Genomic DNA, 21,262 nt, shown 5'->3' on the forward strand with positions numbered 1-21,262 from the left:
CATGGAACCAACCCAAATGCCCGTCAGTGATAGACTGAATAAAGAAAATGTGGTACATATACACCATGGAATACTACATAGCCATAAAAAGAAATGAGATCATGTCCTTTGCAAGGACATGGATGAAGCTGGAAGTCATCATCCTCAGCAAACTAACACTGAAACAGAAAACCAAACACAGCATGTTCTCACTCATAAATGGGAGTTGAATTATGAGAACACATGGACACAGTGGGGAACAATACACATCAGGGTCTCTTGCGGGGTTAGGGGTCAGGAGAGGGACTTTAGAGGACAGGTCAATACGTGCAGCAAATCACCATGGTACACGTATAACTAAGTAAGAAACCTGCACATTTTGCACATGTATCCCTGAACTTAAAGCAAAATAATAATAACAATAATAATAATAATGTGAGAAAAAGAACATAGGTATCACTAGACAAGAACTAACTAAAAGAATCAGAAACCTCTCCTTGGAAAAGAAAACAAAACAAGAAAAGAGTATGAAACAATAATGTCTTTGGACTTTTAAGAGCAAAAATTGGTCAATGAAACAAATTTTGAAACATGAGATTTAATTAATTAATACTTGACACTTGAAAGATGTCTTGGTAAAAGGGAAATAAGCACTTTATATAACAGATGGGGAATTTATAGGAGTCACTTTCACAAAAGGATATGTGATAAAATATAAATAAACCCAATAAAATATTATTAGATAACAAAAATAAAAACTAAAATTATGTTTTTAATCAATGATGATTGTTATATTTTTAAGACAGGAAGCTGGATTTGAAGTTGTTGGGATTAGCTTTGGGATGGCAGTGACTTCCTTCTGATGTGTTCTCTCTGGCATGTTCATAAACAGAACAAGGAACAGCTGAACCTTAGTTCTCACCCAGAGCAGCAACACTAAAACCTAAGTGCACAGCCTGTAACGTCTCTTAAAAATCACCAGGGAAGGCCGGGCGCGGTGGCTCAAGCCTGTAATCCCAGCACTTTGGGAGGCCGAGACGGGTGGATTACGAGGTCAGGAGATCAAGACCACCCTGGCTAACACAGTGAAACCCCGTCTCTACTAAAAAAATACAAAAAACTAGCCGGGCGTGGTGGCGGGCGCCTGTAGTCCCAGCTACTCGGGAGGCTGAGGCAGGAGAATGGCGGGAACCCGGGAGGCGGAGCTTGCAGTGAGCTGAGATCCGGCCACTGCACTCCAGCCTGGGCGACAGAGCGAGACTCCGTCTCAAAAAAAAAAAAAAAAAAAAAAAATCACCAGGGAATTAAAGTTCTATTATCAGAGGAAAAACTGAAAACATATTTTCAGAAGCTTGTAGTTTAGGAAAGGACTAAACTTTTTATGCTAATTTAATTCTAAAATGTTACAGTAAAAAAAAAACATATTAATTTTAAATTACTTAATAAAATATAAACCAATCAATAAACTTTTAAAGAAAAATTATTTTAAAAATGAAAATAGATATAAATATAATCAGAAAATGCAGACACACCACTTTTTAGTAAGATGGTACTATGGTTTGAACATGTCTCCAAAATTGTATGTGTTGCAAACTTAACCAAATTTATATATTTATAAGAGGTAGGGACTTGGGGAAGGCAATTAGAATTAGATAAGGTCATCAGGATGGGGCTCTGTGATGGGTTTAGCAACTTCATAAAGAGAAGAAAAAGACCTGAGCTACTATGCTTGCTCTCTCTCCTTGTGATGCTTCCCTCTATGTTATGACACAACTGGTAGACTGTCACCACATGAAGACATCATGCTCTTGGACTTCCCAGCCTCCAGACCCAAGAGCTAATACTTAAACCTCTATTCCTTATAAACTATTCAGACTGTGGTATTCAGTTGTAGCAACAGAAAACAGATAAAGACAAATGGTCTCCCTAAAATGTAACTTTTTTAAAAAGTGGTTACTTTGGTGTTCTTACAATAGTTTCTACTAATACCTGCCATTGACATAAAATTCTACTGTAAAATGATTCTTCACATAAATTATAGTCTGCTGGAAATATTTTTAACTCTCCCAAATTTTTAGCATTTGCCTAATAATGATATCAATATACTCTTATATCATGTCTTATCTTCTGTTATATCTTAATTTATGTGTATAATATATATTTCTGTATTTTTATATTTTGATTTATTTTGCTTTTATTTTAAACCATATTATAATAAACATACTCTAATTTGGAGCATCTCTTTTCTATTAAAAATGCAAGTACTTGTGATAAAAGAAATAATAATATTAGATTTAACTTTTCAATCACAAATATAGTGAATACAGGGCATGGGAAAATATATATTTGATATCGAAATATAAGAATTATAAATTGACACAGTATTTATTGAAGATGTAATTATTGCATTACTTTAATTTTAAAAGTTATTTTTTCTATTTATGTCTTTGTTTATTCTACTTATTTTTGGTATTATTTCTTCTTATCTATTCTTAATTTGAGCACAATTTTAGCACTGTCTTAGAATGTTGTACAAGCCTGGTAGCCTTTAGGGATTTCTATACTAATCCACTGCATTGTCTCTATATGAGGCAGTTTCACTTTTCCTTGTTTGCTTGTTTTGCATTGCTGTTTATATAGAAACTCCTGACATGGAATAATTTTAATACAATCAGATTTAAAGAACATTTGCAAGTGAATTACAAATATTTTCTGAACTATTTGTTAACTACCAATGTGATGCCTCATTACCTCCCACTCTAGTACTTTAGTGTGTGTGTACCTTCTGCAAACAAGAACATTAGAGCATTCACCTACTGAAACACAATGCAACCGTCAAAGCAAGGACTCTGATGTGGTCTAGTCCTTGGGCTTCATTAATGCCTCACCAGTTCAGAACCCTCTGCTGCATGTGGTTGTTTTGTGATACTACTTGCCTTCAGTGGGAAAAAAATGCCTTAATCTTTTCCTAACTTTAATGACTTAGACACTATTAAAGAAAATATGACATTTATTTTATATAAAATGTGTCTCACTTGGGTTTGTTGGAGACTTTCTCAGGACTAGAATGGGTTAAATCACATTAGACTTGGTTAGATTACATTGGTTTCTCCTTCATATTACATTAGATAGATGTTTCCTCCTAGTTAAATTTCATTTATACCCAGCTCTAGTGGGAATGTCATGAACCTGCTATTTTGCTAATTATGATAGTCTATCACCCTATCAGACATACATAATTTTTGATGTGTTGCATTAACGAAATGTTCACTTTTATCAATTTGTTAAGGCAATGCTGTCACGTTTGTGCCCTGTAAAGTTCTCCTTTCTTCTTTGATAATTACAGTAAGTTCTTTGTAAGGAGGTACTTTGAAACTAAGTACGTTCTTTGTCCCTTGTCAAATTTTTCACTTATTTATTTTTATGAAGATAGACTTAATGGTTTCCTATTTTATTTTTTGAGTTACAATCCATTGCTAGCATTTATTTTATCCCAGAATTGCTCAATGTGTCCCGAATTTGCCCAATAGATGCTCTTGAAAGTTGCTTTTATGTCTTTTGATCTATCTCCATCATTCTCTGAACACCTCCTTATTTCCTAGCACAGTAATATGACTTAGCCTCATCTTTGACTTTCTGTGCCACAACCCAGTCATCAAACATTTCTCTATAGAGTTCTGGCTTTTTGCAATTGAGAATAATATTGAGAAGTGGAGAGTTTTGCTGAGTGTGCTCCTTGCTATTGAGAACTCTCTGACCCCAGATATTTTGGGGACAGAGTAAGGTACAGCTGGACACATATACACGCGCGCGCACGCGCACGCGCGCACACACACACACACACACTGCAAACTGAGACTGCATACCAATATTTCTAATTGTAATGCAATACTACAGAATTTATTCTTGGCTTCTTTATTTCTGTATTTATGACTCTCATCTCTAACAGTGAGAAATAAGGTTCCTATTTCACCTTCCATATAACTTATCTACTCAGTTGATCAATCCCTCTTTCTCCTTCCCCATCTCCCACCTGCATTCACTCTGAGTACCCTCCTCATTCAACCCTGCCAGGCATGTCTTCTTCTTTTTTCTAAAAATGATTTTAGATGAATATCAGTGTGACTATATTGCTCACTATGTATATTTTATCAAAAATTTAAACTTATTTGTAATATCAGGCTGAAAAACAGTATCATGCAAACTAAAAAATAATCTTTATTATCCAAAGACTTGTTCTTGCTAAATCTAATGCTAGCTCTGAAACAGGCAGGTGTTGAATACCTACAAACAAAATGATCATCCACTTTTTAAGGGTTTCCTGGCCAAATGTTAGAGAGTGCATTTTTATACGAATGATACACTGCTCATCTATTATGAATGAAGACAGACATTCCTTTCACTCCTCTTCTATGTTTCCCATGTGTGATCTGTGAGCATAACAACTACTACACTTGGGCTTCAAGTCATACAGTTAGGTCCTAGCTTCCTCTCACTAGGAAGAACCTCATCATTGCTACTGTACTTCTGAATTCAGCTGTAAGATGATATCTAAGTTCCATTGGGAGCTGTCCCTGGGCTAGGGACCTAGGGTGTCCTCTAGGAGGCAGGTGACCTTGGTGCCCAGAGAGATGAGGGTAAGATGCAGGGGGGTCTACTTCTTTTTTCCATAGACACTGGTTTACAATATCCTTTTTATTCAAACAGGTGATCAAAGAATACACAGCCCTCAAAAAATATAGGAGAAAAAGTAGTCAATAGGTGTCTTAGTGAATTTATTACAAATATAGAGTATTTTTCATAGATTTTCAATGTTTGTGATATTTGCCAACTTTATTCTGCATCATGAACTTTTCTCATTCTTGATATATATTCACTTTCATGCCTAATTTTATATTCCTAGTTTTGCATTTTCTTAATTTCTAAAGTACCAAAGTTGATTCAATGACAGTTTCCCTAACAGCTCAACAAACCCCTGTTGGCAGGCATCAGAGGTCTCTAATGCTAAAATGTACTCCATGCTATAACTTAGTATCATCTCAGCTCATTGCCATAAGTTCCTAAAAAAATAGCCAAACTCTAATTTTTGCTTTTGTTTTTCTCTTTTCTCTAATTTTCATGTTTCTTTACATTCTCTCCAATTGTTGGTTCTAAATTTTGAGATATGTAACATGTACATTTCTATTAGGTATGTCAGCAGGCAGAAATATAAACTGTTGAATACTTAGAGTTCAGGAATAAGCTCTGGGCAGAACATATGCCTTTGGAGTCATCAGGATAGAATTGCTGTTTATGTCAGAGTGGATAAGATCTATGACCCAATGGGAGGCTTAGTATTAGATAAGAGCAAGGATAGTTATCTGTCAGGATAGGGCTGCCAGGAGGCATTTGCAATGCTGAGAGAGTTTTCGTGTAGGAATTAGGATCATTACCTAAAAGTGAGAATGGAAAGTATATATTAATTTCAAAAAAGAATGAAGAAGGTTTAATATAAGTTCCAGTAGATTAGGCAAGATAATAGGCTAAGAAAATATGACCTAACAAAAGGAAGAATTAGAGGCTTCCTTGAGATTTTAGTCTGTAATTGAAAATGCATGTTGTCTTTTATTCCAGCCATGCCCCGCTACAGTGCTGTGTTAGGGAGCTACAGCTCAGGCTAGAGTCAGAGCAAAATGAGTCAAACCAGAGTGATGGAAGAGGGCTGTTCTATTCAGGTGAGTGGCTACCCTGAGGGCACCGACACTATCTGTTCAGGCCCGACTCCTCTGCCTCACTCCTCCTAGCCCGCTGTCCATGCCCTTGTTGACCAGAAGATGCCCCAGGAGCACTCCCCTCCAACCCCTTCCACTCCATCTCACGTTGCATTCGAGGAGGATTTTTAAATGGGCAAGCTCAGTCCCTCCTCATGCTTGACATGCTTTAGTGGCTGTCCTTTGTTCCTGAGATAAAGTTCATGTGCTTTATTAAGGCCTTTTCCTATGATCTGTTCCATGAAAACACTAACAGCAACCTCATACCCAACTTGTTTGCATTGCTGAAAGGACACACACTTCTTTGTAGCTCTGGGAAAGTTTACACATTATTCCTTGTGCCAGGTTGCTCTTCCCTTCCTACTGGCTGAACTCCAACCCCTCCCATGACACATGTTCCTCGGTGGAGCCCTTTCACAGTCACTTAGGTTTCCGTTCATTAAAGTTCTCCTCCAAAATGCCCTTCCTAAACTCCTTCATCAGCTGGAATTTTTGTGAGTTCAACTCTCTTGTACTGTTGTATTGATCCTTAGTACTTAGTGGAGTGCTTGGCACATAGAAGGTACTCGAAGTAGCTATAATATGAATTAACAGACAAAAATGCATTCACAAATCAGTTAACCAATTGCTAATCTTCACAGCACCCTCTGCATCAATAGCTGCATTTCACAGATGAAGAACTGAAATTCGTAGTGCCCAATACACTCATAAAGGGTAATGTTTTAGTAATAGAAGTGGCATTTGTTGCCAAGTTCCTCTTTTTATGAAACCTTTGCTCTCTCATCAGTACCAGGCTGGCTCTCTGGCTCCCATTTTTTTCCCCCCAAATTATTAATATTTACACTGAGAGACAGAGACAGTGCAGTATCATGTGCAAGAGCACAGAATTTTGAGACACTGCAAGATTCATATCTTTAGCTCTGATATTTACTAGCTATGTTGCCTTAGGCTATTTACTTCTACTGGTTTTTGCCTCAGTTTCTAAATCTCTAAAATGGGAATAGCAATAACTGACAGATAGTGGTGTTGTAAATATAAACTGAATTCATATACTAAGCACTTAGGGCAATATCTGGCATATACATATAAGCTATATACATCAGATCAACCTTATTGCTTTATTTTTGTTATTACTGGTGTAGCTTCAATAGATATTCAAATCTGACTTTTAATTAGCCTCATCTGAGGGATCCCTTTCTGGAGGCAGAGTCTACAACTTGCACAGATTGCATCAGAACTGGTACCTCATGGCAGGAGAGGGCTGGGCTGTAGAAGACCCCCTTTCTGATTTGCTCACCAGCCCTACCTATCTGACTGGCTTCCTTATCAAGCGAATTATTTTCCAACCAGTGATCCTGAAACAGGAGAAGGGCAGAATGTAATCCGCATGCAGGAAAATAATCCATTGAGCATTGAATCTAGTAGCCACTCCTCTGTTCTTATGCTACATGAAATTTTCCTTTGGGAAAAGGGATGCTTAAAGGATGGTTTTATATGTCTAATGTCAAGCCACAAAGCATAAAGCACCAGCATTGTACTTACTAATGGGAGGGGACTTCCTTAATCACAAACAACAACTGAAGGTAGATTTACATTGTATTTGATGTCTGAGAATACTTATCTCCAGGCCTCACTAACCTATGTAAACATTTTCCCAAGTAGAACATCACACACCGGGGCCTGTTGGGGGGTTGGGGGCAAGGGGAGAGAGAGCATTAGGACAAATACCTAATACATGTGGGGCCTAAAACCTAGATGATGGGTGGATAGGTGCAGCAAACCACCATGGTACATGTATACCTATGTAAAAAACCTGCACGTTGTGCACATGTATCCCAGAACTTAAAGTATTAAAAAAAATTCAAGTAAACTAAGGCTTATAGAAAATTTTATATAGAAAGTTAAAATGAGAAGTAGTCTTTGATTTTAATTTGGTCGGAATATAAATACACCAGCACTCTCCTAGACACTTCTGATGGCAACATAAGTTAGGGTGACTTTTGTAGGAGACAACTTGGACACATGGATTTAATATCTTGAATATGTTAAAATATTTTTCCACATGGGATTCCCAAAGCTCAGAATTTAGAATAAAGGAAATAAGACTTTGCATACAAGTTTCTGAGCACTTTGGGAGAGAAAGGTGGGTGGATTGCCTGAGCTCAGGAGTTCAAGACCAGCTTGAGCAACACGGTGAAACCCCATCTCTACTGAAATAAAAAAAAAAAAAAAAAAAATTAGCTGGTCATGGTGGCATGCGCCTGTAGTCCCAGCTACTCAGGAGGTTGAGGCAAGAGAATTGCTTGAATCCATGAGCTGGGGGTTGCAGTGAGCCAAGATCACGCCACTGCACTCCAGCCTGGGTGACAGAGCAAGACTGCATAACCAAATAAAAGCTATCTCATTAGCCATTTTGGCAATTGTTTCAGAAAACTGGAGTTGAGTATGATCTCCTTTTCTCAGATACTAGCACCTGTTTAAGAAACTGTCAGATCATTATTTACTAACAATACACTCAAGTATTTCATGTTGTCCCTCCACCATTACGCCTACAAAAGAACTCAAATCATGCACACTGATGAGCAATTGATGAACTCTATTCTTAGTTGGAGTTTGCACTTCAGAGAACTTCAGCTTTAATCCAAAGTTCTCTAAGGAACAGAAACAATGAACACTTTTGAGGTAATTATAATTTTTGTCTCTCTGCCTTCAGATACTTTTGATGCATTTTATTGTATTTTAAATGTTTCAGCATGTGTTTATTCTGCTAAGTCTTTAACAGGAAGATAAATAGCTAACATAAAACAAAGGGAAGTTAGTTTCCCTTGGGTACAGAAACAAAGTCAACCTTATGCAGGTATTGAATTATCAATCTGTGGTGAGTCCAAGCCTACAAACCTTAAAGTAGAAAGTGAAGAAAGTAGAAACTCTTCATGTTTGATAGGTTATTCCAATTTTAATTCTTTAAAAAACGCTATAGAAACCATGTGACATTTTAAAGAATTTGTGATGGCTTGCTATTGCCATAATCCTGCATACGGCACAAAATCCAACTCATGTATGACAATCGAATGTTCTTTTACATATGCAAAAAGACGGTCAAGCCATGAGATTAAGAACAAAAGAACAAAACTTTTCTTTGCATTTTTCTTGATATTTTCTACATTCCCTAATTCCAAGTCTTACACAAATCTTTCTCTTTTTCATTTTATTCAGAAAAAAAGAATTAGAAAAAAAAAAGCATGGTAACAGCCGACGTTTAAATTTAGACTACTTTCAACTGAATTGTCTTCCCCAGTGAACTCCTGAGGAGCTTCTCCCTATTCCCTCACCCATGGGGGGACTGCAGAGTCTGCTTGCAAGTTATTTAAGCAGATAGCTGAGTGCCAGTGCACTTCTGTGCATTCCATATTTTCTCGTTTTTGTCTAGTTTATTTTCTTTCTCTGTCATTTTTCTTTATCTTGCCTCTTCTTTCATTCCATGAATCATTTGTTTTCATGAGCTACTTATGAGCCCAGAGGCACTATTTGCTGAGGAAAAGTCATTCAAATACTGACTACTTATTGATCATACCTTGAGGACCTTGCACATAATCTCATAAACTGAGAATGTTTTCTCTGCTCTCGTCCAGTCCCAGGTGGTCACCTTTAAGAGATAAGAAAATAATGTTTAATTTGTTTCAGAAAGTTATTTACCACTGTATTTGATTTGCATAATATAGTGAAAAATAAGAAAAACTTTCACAGATGTGTCTACTTAGTCTCTCGTCTGTAAAGCTGTGCTCATAAAGGACCCTACATAATGCTTTTGTTTCCTCTATTCCACGCTTTGTCACCATTTGTCTTATGCTTTCAGCAAACGATTTATGCTATGTGCAACAGTTCTCATTTGTGCAGTGTCCTTATGTGTCTTAAATAATGTATATATTCTCTACCTATAACTGCTAAGTATTTACATTCTGCACTCATAATTTTTTTTCTCAATTTACTGCTAGTTAAATACAGAGAATACTAGATCTCAACACAGCTCTAATTTTTAAAATATACATCATTTATATTAAGAAATTCCAAGATGACTGTGACATTGCAAACATACCAAAAGTGTAATGCAGTTATTTCACTTACTTAGGTTGGGAACATATATTTAACTGCCCTGTCAAATAAATTATTCAGAGTAGGAATAGAGTAAAATATATAAATATTAATTTTTCCTCTGTCTTCCTAGTGCTTTAAACTACATAGAGACAGACATTTAAAACAGCAGCAAGTCAGACCTGACGATTTCTAAATCCTATGTATTATTAGACTTGCAAGTGACTGGTCTGGTATTTGGTATTTATATTCAATAAATATTTATTAAGTGTCTTCTGAGCTACAAGGTACATGTTTCCAAAAGGAAGACTTGAGGTGCAATAGGTATCTACACAACTCTAGTACAAATCTCAATAACTAGGATATAGAATATAATAGAGGATGAAAATGCTATTGATTTTATTTAGAGAGACCAGTACAACATAGATAAACATAGTTTGACTGTCATAAATGACAGCTTACCAGAATGTATTTATGATGTTTGCCAAGGATGGAATCCTCTAATTTAAACTTTGAACACCATGAGAATTTACATCATCTTATGGGATTACCACTAGGGTGAGATAGACTTAATAGTAGCTAGATAAGGTGCTATCATTTTGAGATTTCCTTATTACTCTTTGCTAATAATAAATTATTAGTAATTAAAAGTGCCGAATAAATTTAAAAGAACTTTCAAAAGATCCTTTGAAAATAAGAGTTTAGTAAACACATTCATTTATGCATAGCTCTAAAACAGTTTACTCTTTTTAATTTCACTTTTGGTATATTCATTTCTTTAAACTATATTCAATGAACACAATACACTGACATATGCTTGAAAATGTTTCTTAAAATCTCCTTTCCCATGTCTTCATGAGATTTTTAATGGCATTATAATTTGATCCATTATTTTATAGATTCACTATTTATAAAGAAGTAAGTTCCAGACTTTTCAACGGTGATAAATTGAATGTCTAATATCAGAACATATATTTTTAGTAAATTAAATCAGATAAACTGATTTCTATTTTTTTCTCTATATTATTTTTTTAAAATATTGACAGCATACTATTTGGTACTGTTAAGTTGGTGTCAATCTCTTGTGATAATATGGAAACGAGCAATACATTTGGATAAAACACTTACTGGAGGTGCCAGAAACTTGTAGAGACATGAGCCTCTCAGGGCCAGGAAGGTCGGGGAGTACACTCTGTCCTGAAGTGGGTCTTGCTCCCTGGCTTCACACCAGCCCATGTAGACAATCTGCAAGAAAATGGAATACATTCAACTGTCAAAAACTTCTTATTTTAATATATCTTATGCCTAAAAAATATTTAGATGTAAATATTAAAAATATTTTAGATATTTTTTCATGTAATATTAAAAGCTCACATAAAATTATCAAATTAAATGATGAAAAAAGTACACTAAACCAGATTTACCTTCAGTAAATGAATGTAAGACTCTCATAAGAATTTCTTATACATTTCCATCAGCATTTATCAAGTGTTTATTTATGGCATCCAACCTGCCATGGATTATATTTCCCACTCTACCAATTCTTACAGAAAAAAAAAAAGACCTATTTGTAGTAGAATTCATTGATGCATCACACTAGTTTACCAATTGCTGACATTTTATTAATTGGGAATGTGCTTTAATACACAATGTTGAAGTGAGTAAAGAAAGTAAATCAGAGAGACATCTTATGGCATTACCACTAGGGCGGTGGACCACTTCTCCTCTCTGTGTGACAGGGGAGAATAATAAATACCCTCCTTTTAATCACTGATCTTAGATGAATACAATTTATGCTAGTGTATTCATATGTCAAATGGCATTGAAACCAATTATTTAGCCTCTAGTGCTTAAATAAAGGCAAATCGATTTCCAAAGAAAGATTTGGTGAGATGAGTCACTCCTCTCTTTCTATGATCTGATTTTCATGAGAGTCAAACATATACATAAACAACAAATGAGTATGACATTTCTAGCAACATATTCACATGGCATTCCATTTCTTTTTTATCACAACTCTATGTGGGAGGATATACTTTCCACTTCATATAATTTATGTTAGCTTTATGGTTGGCAGAGTTAACTCCTCCTCCTAGATAATTTTTTTCTTTGTTTGGCTCATGAGACCTTCTATTATCAATAGGATATTCATGAATGTATCACGAGTAAAGTTAGCTTAGCATCTTGTGTTTTTGCCATTACCATGAAAAACTCATACCCAGGATAGGAAAAAGTGCAGCAGACCAGAGTTCAACTTAACACCTGGACCAAGCCCAGCTAGCTCCAAACTGGTGGCTAATGACAATCAGGTCACTTTCAGAAATAAATAAATACTTATTATTATATTACAGCTAGTAAGGGGGTGGTTTGTTGTGCAGCATTAATGTGGTGACAGTTGACTAATAACAATGCAAGACTTTGAAACGCAGGATTTGAAATATTACTGTCGTCTATTCATGGATCCCATCTTCTTTCCATTAATTATGTTTACTCTCGAAAATAATTGGATTATTCACCATCTCATTATCTCAGTTTGTCTTACAATAAGCCTCTGAGCTATAAAGTCTCCGAGTTAACAAATTAAGGGATTGTAATTTAAATAAATTAGCTTAACAAATGAATCAAACTTGATACAAGTTAGAATTGGAATTTGAACCAAGATGCCTTGCCCTTTTAATTATATAATGTATTCTGTAATCTTTTAGATTACTAACATATGCATTACATAGAGACTTCACTGGTTAATAATAACATAATAAGAACCAGCTATAATAACTGATTATTTTTTATTGCTTATATGGCCAGGTATAGTTGATCAGATAACAACACAGTTTTGAAAGAGTAAATGAAGCTTAATAGATAACCATCCCATAAAGAAAAGTATGACTTAGTTTAATATATATTTAATGTGTCAGAATAATTACATGAGTTAAAATGAAAGGATATTATAGTTTACACTTCCAGTAGGTGCATATTAGAGAATATAGACAACCTACCATCTAATGTTACCTTAGGAAACTGGAAAATAATATGCTTAAAACAACTAGATATTTCACAAGCTATTAAAGGAAAACCAGGAAAAATTTATAGTAATATGAAAATTGAGAGAGGTTAATCATTAATACAAATGTGGGGTCATCTTTTGCCATAGGTGTGCTTTCTACACAGAAATGTCACATGAGATAATCAGCTACATTGGCCAGTCTCACAGGTTTGGATCAAAAGGTTAAAGTCCAGAATCCTCCACATGTGGAGGCCTTAGTAAACATGCTCTGCTTTTAGTTAGGATCAGAAATGTCTGCATCCTAATTACAAAGTCAAGGCAGAAGTCATCAAGCCCTTGCCAGGACTGAAACTCATATTTAAGCCATTGAGATGATCCAGAAAATGTCAAGCTTGAAATGGTTTATAATGATCCTGGCATTCTCTCAGGCTCCTGACTAAAGAAAATGGAAATTTTTTTCTGGGTGACAATAACATTACTTACGTCAATGTATTTTCATAAGAACTGTTTCTTGGAAGAGAATAAAAATAACCAAGAATATAAGGAAATAAAACTTCATGAAGTACATCAGGAGAAAAACATGAAGAATAAAAACAATGGACAGCAGAACTGAATATTTAGGCATTTCAGATATTGGAATTTTCTAATACAGGCATTAATTTACCTAAGTTTGCTATGTATAAGAATATAAGATACAAAACTGAAACTTTCATCAGGGTATATCTGAGACAATAGATTATAAAATGTTCCATTTAGAAATTAGATAAATAAATATTTATGAAATATAAAGTTGGGTTTAACAACATATTAAAAAGCAGCTAAAGAAATAATTAGTGAATAGAAAGATGGCTCAGTAAAAATGTCTAGAATGATGATTGGAGAGACAAAAGTTTGGAAAAAACATATATGAGAGTAAGAGAAAAAGGTGTTACACTGAGAAGTATAAAACTTCAAATTTGAGTCCCAACCCAAGCACAGCAAAGAAAGGGAATGAACAGAGACATGTTGAAAGAGATCATGGCTAAGAATTTTTGCAAATAGATAAAAAGAAATCAATACACGGATTCAGAAGACAAACAAAACAAAAGCTAGATAAATATAAACACATCGAGGCACATTCGCATGTGTCTTCAGAAAACCAAAGACAGCAAAGAGCATAGTAAAAAGGATAAGAAGACAGGAAAAACGTGTACATTAACGACTGTTTAATAGAAGGCAGATGATTTGTAGTATATGTTTCCCCATTCACTCTCCTGTGATAGCAAAATCATTTTGCTTCTGGAAAACTTTCACTTTATGCCTATGAAACAATTAAAGAGGCAAATACCATCTGAATTTTACTGTGAAAATAGTTTTGACCTTCTGGATCCTTGAAAAGTATCCAAAGAACATTCAAGGGTCTACAAAGTAATCTGAGCCACTGCTGTAAAGTAAAAACTTTAGCAAATGTTATGATATTTCAGGTAACCACTTACTGTAAGTAAAGAAAAATAACTATGTTAGTGAAATATATAAAACTTCAAAATAAACATACAGAAAAGAAATAATTGGTTTTATAATCAACCTAAAAGGAAAGGAGATTAAAAAGAAACAAATGTGACAGAAAAATGTAAGGCACAAGGTAAGGTGGTGGAATGCAATCAAAACAAGATACTAGTTATACAGTAGGTAAATAGAATAAATGCAATCTTACAAAGATTTTGCTTTTTCTTTTTTTTTTTTTTTTTAGACAGGGTCTCACTATCAACCATGCTGAAGTGTGGGGGTCACAGTTCACTGCAGCCCTAACATGACCTCCCCAGCTCAAGTGCTCCTCCTGCCCCAGCCTCCTGAGTAAGACTACAGACACACACACCACCACTCCTGGCTAATTTTTGTATTTTTTGTAGAGACAGAGTTTAGCTATGTTGCCCAGGCTGGTCTTGAACTCCTGGCCTCAGTGATCTGATCATCTAGGCCTTCTAAAGTGCTAGGATTGCAAGAATGACCCATCATGCCTGGCTTCTTATAAAGATTTTTACACTACACTAAAAAACAAACAAACAAATAAATAAATAAATACAAAAGCAAAAGAAAAAACCTATATTCTATCTCTGTAAGGCTTATCTAAAACATAAAAGTACAGAAAATTTGTAAAGAAAAGAATAAAAAAATTATGTCAGAGACCAAAAATCAATTGATTTAGCAATACTGAAATTAGAAAATGTAGATATAAGGCAAAAATCATTTCTAGAAATAAAAAAGGACTTTTAGTAATGGTAGTCTCAAACCTATCACAAAGACATAATAATGCTTAGATTTTTTTCATATCTGATAACATACTATTTATTTATTTATTTATTTATTTATTTATTTATTTATTTATTATTATTTTTGTAACTGTCTCACTCTGTCATCCAGGCTGGAGTACAGTGGTATTATTTCAGCTCACTGCAACCTCCACCTCCCGGGTTCAAGTGATTCTCCTGCCTCAGCCTCCCAAGTACCTGTGATTACAGGCATGTGTCACCATGCCTGGCTAATTTTGTATTTTTAGTAGAGATGGGATTTCTCCATGTTGGTCAGGCTGGCCTCGGACTCCCAACCTCAGGTGATCCTCCCCACTTGGCCTCCCAATGGGCTGGGATTACAAGTGTGAGCCACCACAACTGGCCTTAACTTCATTTTTGATTTCTCTTTTGATCTGTGGAAGTATATTGCTTAATTTTCAAATCTTTTGGAGGGGGATATTCTAATTTTTTGTGAATATTGCTCTCTCATTTCATTCTATTTAGGGCACCACATGTCATTTGAATGGCAAAACGTATTTAATACCTGTTTTATTACCTGAATATAATGATATTATAAAGGTGTAATCACATCTGGTCATTTCCAGTGCACTTGAAAATAATTTGTACTCAATTTTTGTTGAGTCAAGTGTCTTAAACATAATAAATTAAGCAGATTGTATTAATTGAATTGCTCAAAACCTCTATGGCTTGATGGATTTTTAACTCTTATTTTATTAGTTATTCAATGAATTATGCTAAATTTGTTCCACAATTATCAGTTTGTTCATTTCTTTTGTTGTAGTTCCATCAGTTCTTTGTTTCATATATTTTAAAGGTATGTTATCAGGCCAGGCACAGTGGCTCAAACCTGTAATCCTAGCACTTTGGGAAGCAGAGGTGGCTGGATCGTTTGAACCGGGAGGCGGAGGTTGTGGTGAGCTGAGATTGTGCCATTGCACTCCAGCCTGGGCAACAAGAGCAAAACTCTATCCCTCCAAAAAAGAAAAAAAAAAATGAAGATAAAAAATAGTTTGAACTAAAATACAATGAAATATGAAATATCAAACTTGAGGGATTCAACAAAGGCTAACCTTAGGCTTTTATACATATACATATATATATATATATATATATATATATATATATATATATATATATATAAGCATTTTTTTAAAATCTCAACATTTGTAATCCAGGAATCTAGATCAAGAAGTTAGAAAATGTTTAGGAAGACAGAGAGAAAGTGTGAGAGATAAGGGGAGACCCAAAAGCAAAAACAAAAACAAAAACAAAAAAAAGAAAAGAAAAGAAAAAAGAAGTATTGAATGCAGGCACTAGTGAAATAGAAAAAATACATACAAATAGGTATTCAACAAAACAAAAAATAATTGTTAAGGGAGAATAATAATATAAATACTCATGGCAAGCATCGGCATAAATTACTAAAATCCATGATACCAGATCCTACAGATACTATAATTATGTTTAAAAATCTGATAAATAATATTTTGCAAGTTACTTTTAAAATTTAAATAAGAGGCCAGGTGAAGTGGCTCATGCCGATAATCCCAGCACTTTGGAAAGCCAAGATGGGTGGATCACTAGAGGTCAGGAGTTTGAAACCAGTCTGGCCAACATAGTGAAACCCTGTGTCTTTTAAAAATACAGAAATTAGCCAGGTGTGGTGACAGGTACCTGTAATACTAGCTACTTGGGAGGTTGAGGCAGGAGAATCACTTGAACCCAGAAGGTGGAGGTTGCAGTGAGCTGAGATGGCACCACTGCAATCCAGCTGGGCAACAGAGTGACAGTTTGTCTCAAAAAATAAATAAATAAATAAATAAAATGAAATATATTAATTCTTAGACAAATGTCAGAATAGATGCAGAAAGAAATTTGTTTTAAATAAAGAATCCTATAATTATTAAACTAATTTAATCTGCAATTTAAAACATCCCCTCCTCAAAACAACAACAACAACAACAACAACAACAACAACAACAAAACTTGAGGAACTTGTGAATCTTTTTAATTTCTACAAATTTTTTTTTTTTAATGATCTAAATTCTTGTAAAGTCATCCAGAGAATAGAATAAAAGAGTCATTAGTCCCAACTTAATTTAAGGACCAGTCACAACTTTACATGAATGAGTGAACAATGCAAATGAGTTCGAGTAACAGCACCTGACAAGAATATTCACAGAAAGGGAAATTTACATTTTAATCATTCTTTATATGAGGTGTAAATGTATTAATTAAACAAATACCATGAGATTTAAAAGCATCAATATAATTCACAACATGAACCAAAGGAAGGATTAAAATCACATACTCAAAAAATGAAGAAAAAATGATGAAATTCAACATGAATTCATGATAGAGTTTTTAAATTAAAAATAGAAATTGTCTTTAAAATAGAATTTTTTAAAATTTATAATCCAAATAAGGGTATTTGTAATTTTTAAAAATGTATTTAATGGTGAATTATTTAAATTATTCTTTGGAGATCAGTAACAAAACAGGAATATACACTACCACCACTAATAATCAATGATTTTCTACTTTTACCCAATGTGTTGAAAAAAAAAAAAAGAAATTAAATGTTAGGTTTAGAAAATAAACAAGGCCATCATTTTTGTTGATAATATGAATTTATATATAGAAAACACAAAACTTTTAAATAAAATTATTCTGCAAATTTCTCAATGTTGCCAAATATGAAATTTTATCCAAAATAAATTATATTACTGAGTAACCTAAACTAATAGTAAAAAAAAAAAAAAAAATAGAAATTTAAAAATAAGACAATAATAGACTGAAACTAAAAAAGACAAGCCAGTAGAAAAGTGGGCAAGAGCATTAATGAGGTTTTTCAGAAAAGAGATTTTGGCTTATTCAACTTAGAGAAAGTATTCAACCAAAGTGCTCATCAAAGAAATGTAATTTAAAACCACTGTTGTATATCCTGTGTTTATCTTCCAAAGTGGCTGCAATTAAAAGGACAGAAAGAGCTAAATTTTGGTAACTGTAGTAATGGTAAAGCTCCAACAGAGCTGGTGAGATTGACTCCTCACTTCTTTTTTTGAGAAGGAGTCTCACTCTGTCGCCCAGGTTGGAGTGTAGTGGCACAATCTTGGCTCACTGCAACCTCCGCCTGCTGGGTTCAAGTGACTCTCCTGCCTCAGCCTCCCAAGTAGCTGGGATTACAGGCATGCACCATGATGCCCGGCTAATATTTTGTATTTTTAGTAGAGAGGGGGCTTCACCATGTTGGCCAGACTGGTCTTGCACTCCTGACCTCAAGTTATTCACCTGCCTTGGACTCCTCACTTATGTGAACTGAATGCCGGTGCATGTAAGAGCACTAGAGAAGCATGTGTACCAGTGCTCACAGCAGCATTCTCCTTAGTAGTCCCAACTATGTGCTAATTTGGAAAATATCAATGAACTGAACCACAAATGTATATCATGTAGATGAATACAGTAACATGCTGTGTTACAGTATGAGTACACAGTAAGTATAATTATTAAATTATAGTTACATGGAACAATATGTGAATGAATCTCAAGGAACATCATGTTAACTGAAAGAAGCCAATACAGAGTCATACATATAGATGATTTGATTCAAATAAACTATGGTATTTGGAATGCACTCATGGTTGGAAAGAAAAAAGTAGTATAATAAAGCAAGACCATTATTACCAAGCCTTTCAGGATAGCAGTTACATGAGAAGAGAACAAGTCAGTTGTGCAAAGTAGGGAGCAGGCAGCACAATGGCTAACAATCGATTCTTCTTGACACGTAGTTTGTTTATGGAGGTTTGATTTTTTTTTTTTTTAATAATTAAACGGTATGCATAAGTTTTAGGAAGTTTCTATATATGCATTATATTTTATTAAATCATGTTTTTAAAATGTCATACAATATGTATTATTAACAGTTTTCTACCACTATTTTATTCAAATAATGTAGAGTTCTGTAAGTTCTACAGGAAAAAAGTATTCTAACAAATACTGTTAGATTGTCATTCTGGGGTCATTGTAATAAGATGAAATTTTAGTTATTGGAAATTATAACCCCATAAGCATTATTTCTCAATTAAGTCAGGGTTTCTAGTTTTCATTCAGTCCGATAAAATTTACAGTTTGTCTATAAATGATGCCTCTGTTTTGGCAAGAAAGAAAAAAAAGGAATGCGGTGGTATACATAACCATAAAAAAGAATATGTTCGAGACTCTTAAGACTATAATATTGAGTTTGTTGTCTCTTCCAAACTCTATACTTTGCTGCAGGCTGAAATATTAAGGGTGGTGTACTATTATTCGTCAAGAAATATCATCATTGTATGCAATTTTATTATTTTGAACTGAGTTTAGCTTTGGGAATGAGCTGAGAATATACCTAATAAAAATGGGATTATCAGATGTGTAAGGGATATATCTACATGTTTGCTCCCTGAGTCAAACATTCACCTTCCCATTTACTATGCCAAACAGGAAAAGGGAGTTCTTTTCAATTGCTCTCAGATGCCAAAAAGTACCATCATTGCCATACTTGGGCATAATAATTAGACAGTTGAAGAGAAATAAAGCAATTTCAGTATGTTCTTCCTATGAGTCTCACAGAAAATAATAATTCCTAAGAATCAGTGTGTCTCTTAATTTATAAAAAACGTAAAAATGGGAATTACAGGCATAATAGAAATAAGATGTCTTAGAAAAAAGTAGAATTAAAAGGAGAATTTCCCTAAACACATTAAATGACAAGAGGACTTCCAAATATCTATTATTTTAAGATAATTTGGAAGCTCCTTTACTTTAAATTAAATGTATCATTATCATAAAACATGCCCAATATGTGAAGCTTGTACTATAAAGTAATAACTTATTTATTATTATTATTATTATTATTATTATTATTTATTATTATTATATTTTAACTTCTAGGGTACATGTGCATAACCTGCAGGTTTGTTACATACGTATACTTGTGCCATGTTGGTGTGCTGCACCCATCAACTCGTCAGCACCCATCAACTCGTCATTTACATCAGGTGTAACTCCCAGTGCAATTCCTGCCCCCTCCCCCCTCCCCATGATATGCCCCAGTGTGTGATGTTCCCCTTCCCGAGTCCAAGTGATCACATTGTTCAGTTCCCACCTGTGAGTGAGAACATGCGGTGTTTGGTTTTCTGTTCTTGTGATAGTTTGCTAAGAATGATGGATTCCAGCTGCATCCACGTCCCTGCAAAGGACACGAACTCATCCTTTTTTATGGCTGCATAGTATTCCATGGTGTATATGTGCCACATTTTCTTAATCCAGTCTGTCACAGATGGACATTTGGGTTGATTCCAAGTCTTTGCTATTGTGAATAGTGCCACAATAAACATAAGTGTGCATGTGTCTTTATAGCAGCATGATTTATAATCCTTTGGGTATATACCCAGGAATGGGATGGCTGGGTCATATGGTACATCTAGTTCTAGATCCTTGAGGAATCGCCATACTGTTTTCCATAATGGTTGAACTAGTTTACAGTCCCACCAACAGTGTAAAAGTGTTCCTATTTCTCCACATCCTCTCCAGCACCTGTTGTTTCCTGACTTTTTAATGATTGCCATTTTAACTGGTGTGAGATGGTATCTCATTGCGGTTTTGATTTGCATTTCTCTGATGGCCAGTGATGATGAACATTTTTTCATGTGTCTGTTGGCTGTATGAATATCTTCTTTTGAGAAATGTCTGTTCATATCCTTTGCCCACTTTTTGATGGGGTTGTTTGTTTTTTTCTTGTAAATTTGTTTGAGTTCTTTGTAGATTCTGGATATTAGCCCTTTGTCAGATGAGTAGATGGCAAAAATTTTCTCCCATTCTGTAGGTTGCCTGTTCACTCTGATGGTAGTTTCTTTTGCTGTGCAGAAGCTCTTTAGTTCATTTGTCAATTTTGGCTTTTGCTGCCATTGCTTTTGGTGTTTTAGACATGAAGTCCTTGCCCATGCCTATGTCCTGAATGGTACTACCTAGGTTTTCTTCGAGGGATTTTATGGTACTAGGTCTAACATTTAAGTCTCTAATCCATCTTGAATTAATTTTCATATAAGGAGTAAGGAAAGGATCCAGTTTCAGCTTTCTACTTATGGCTAGCCAATTTTCCCAGCACC

At 34.7% G+C, this 21,262-nt stretch overlaps 1 protein-coding gene across 4 annotated transcripts in view; it reads right to left on the reverse strand.

Annotated features, from left to right (window-relative positions):
• The window catches only part of SNTG1 (syntrophin gamma 1), a 929,093-nt gene that overhangs the window by 128,737 nt on the left and 779,094 nt on the right, over nucleotides 1–21,262 (reverse strand). For all 4 annotated transcript variants that reach the window (XM_030938149.1, XM_030938152.1, XM_030938151.1 and 1 more), the window contains 2 exons: nucleotides 10,950–11,066; nucleotides 9,304–9,375 (listed from right to left, as the gene is read on the reverse strand). In XM_030938149.1, coding sequence (XP_030794009.1) covers nucleotides 9,304–9,375; nucleotides 10,950–11,066 — 189 coding nt within the window. The remainder of the gene's footprint in view (nucleotides 1–9,303; nucleotides 9,376–10,949; nucleotides 11,067–21,262) is intronic.

Source organism: Rhinopithecus roxellana, chromosome 9, assembly GCF_007565055.1.
Source record: "Rhinopithecus roxellana isolate Shanxi Qingling chromosome 9, ASM756505v1, whole genome shotgun sequence".
Classification (NCBI taxonomy): Eukaryota; Metazoa; Chordata; class Mammalia; order Primates; family Cercopithecidae; genus Rhinopithecus; species Rhinopithecus roxellana.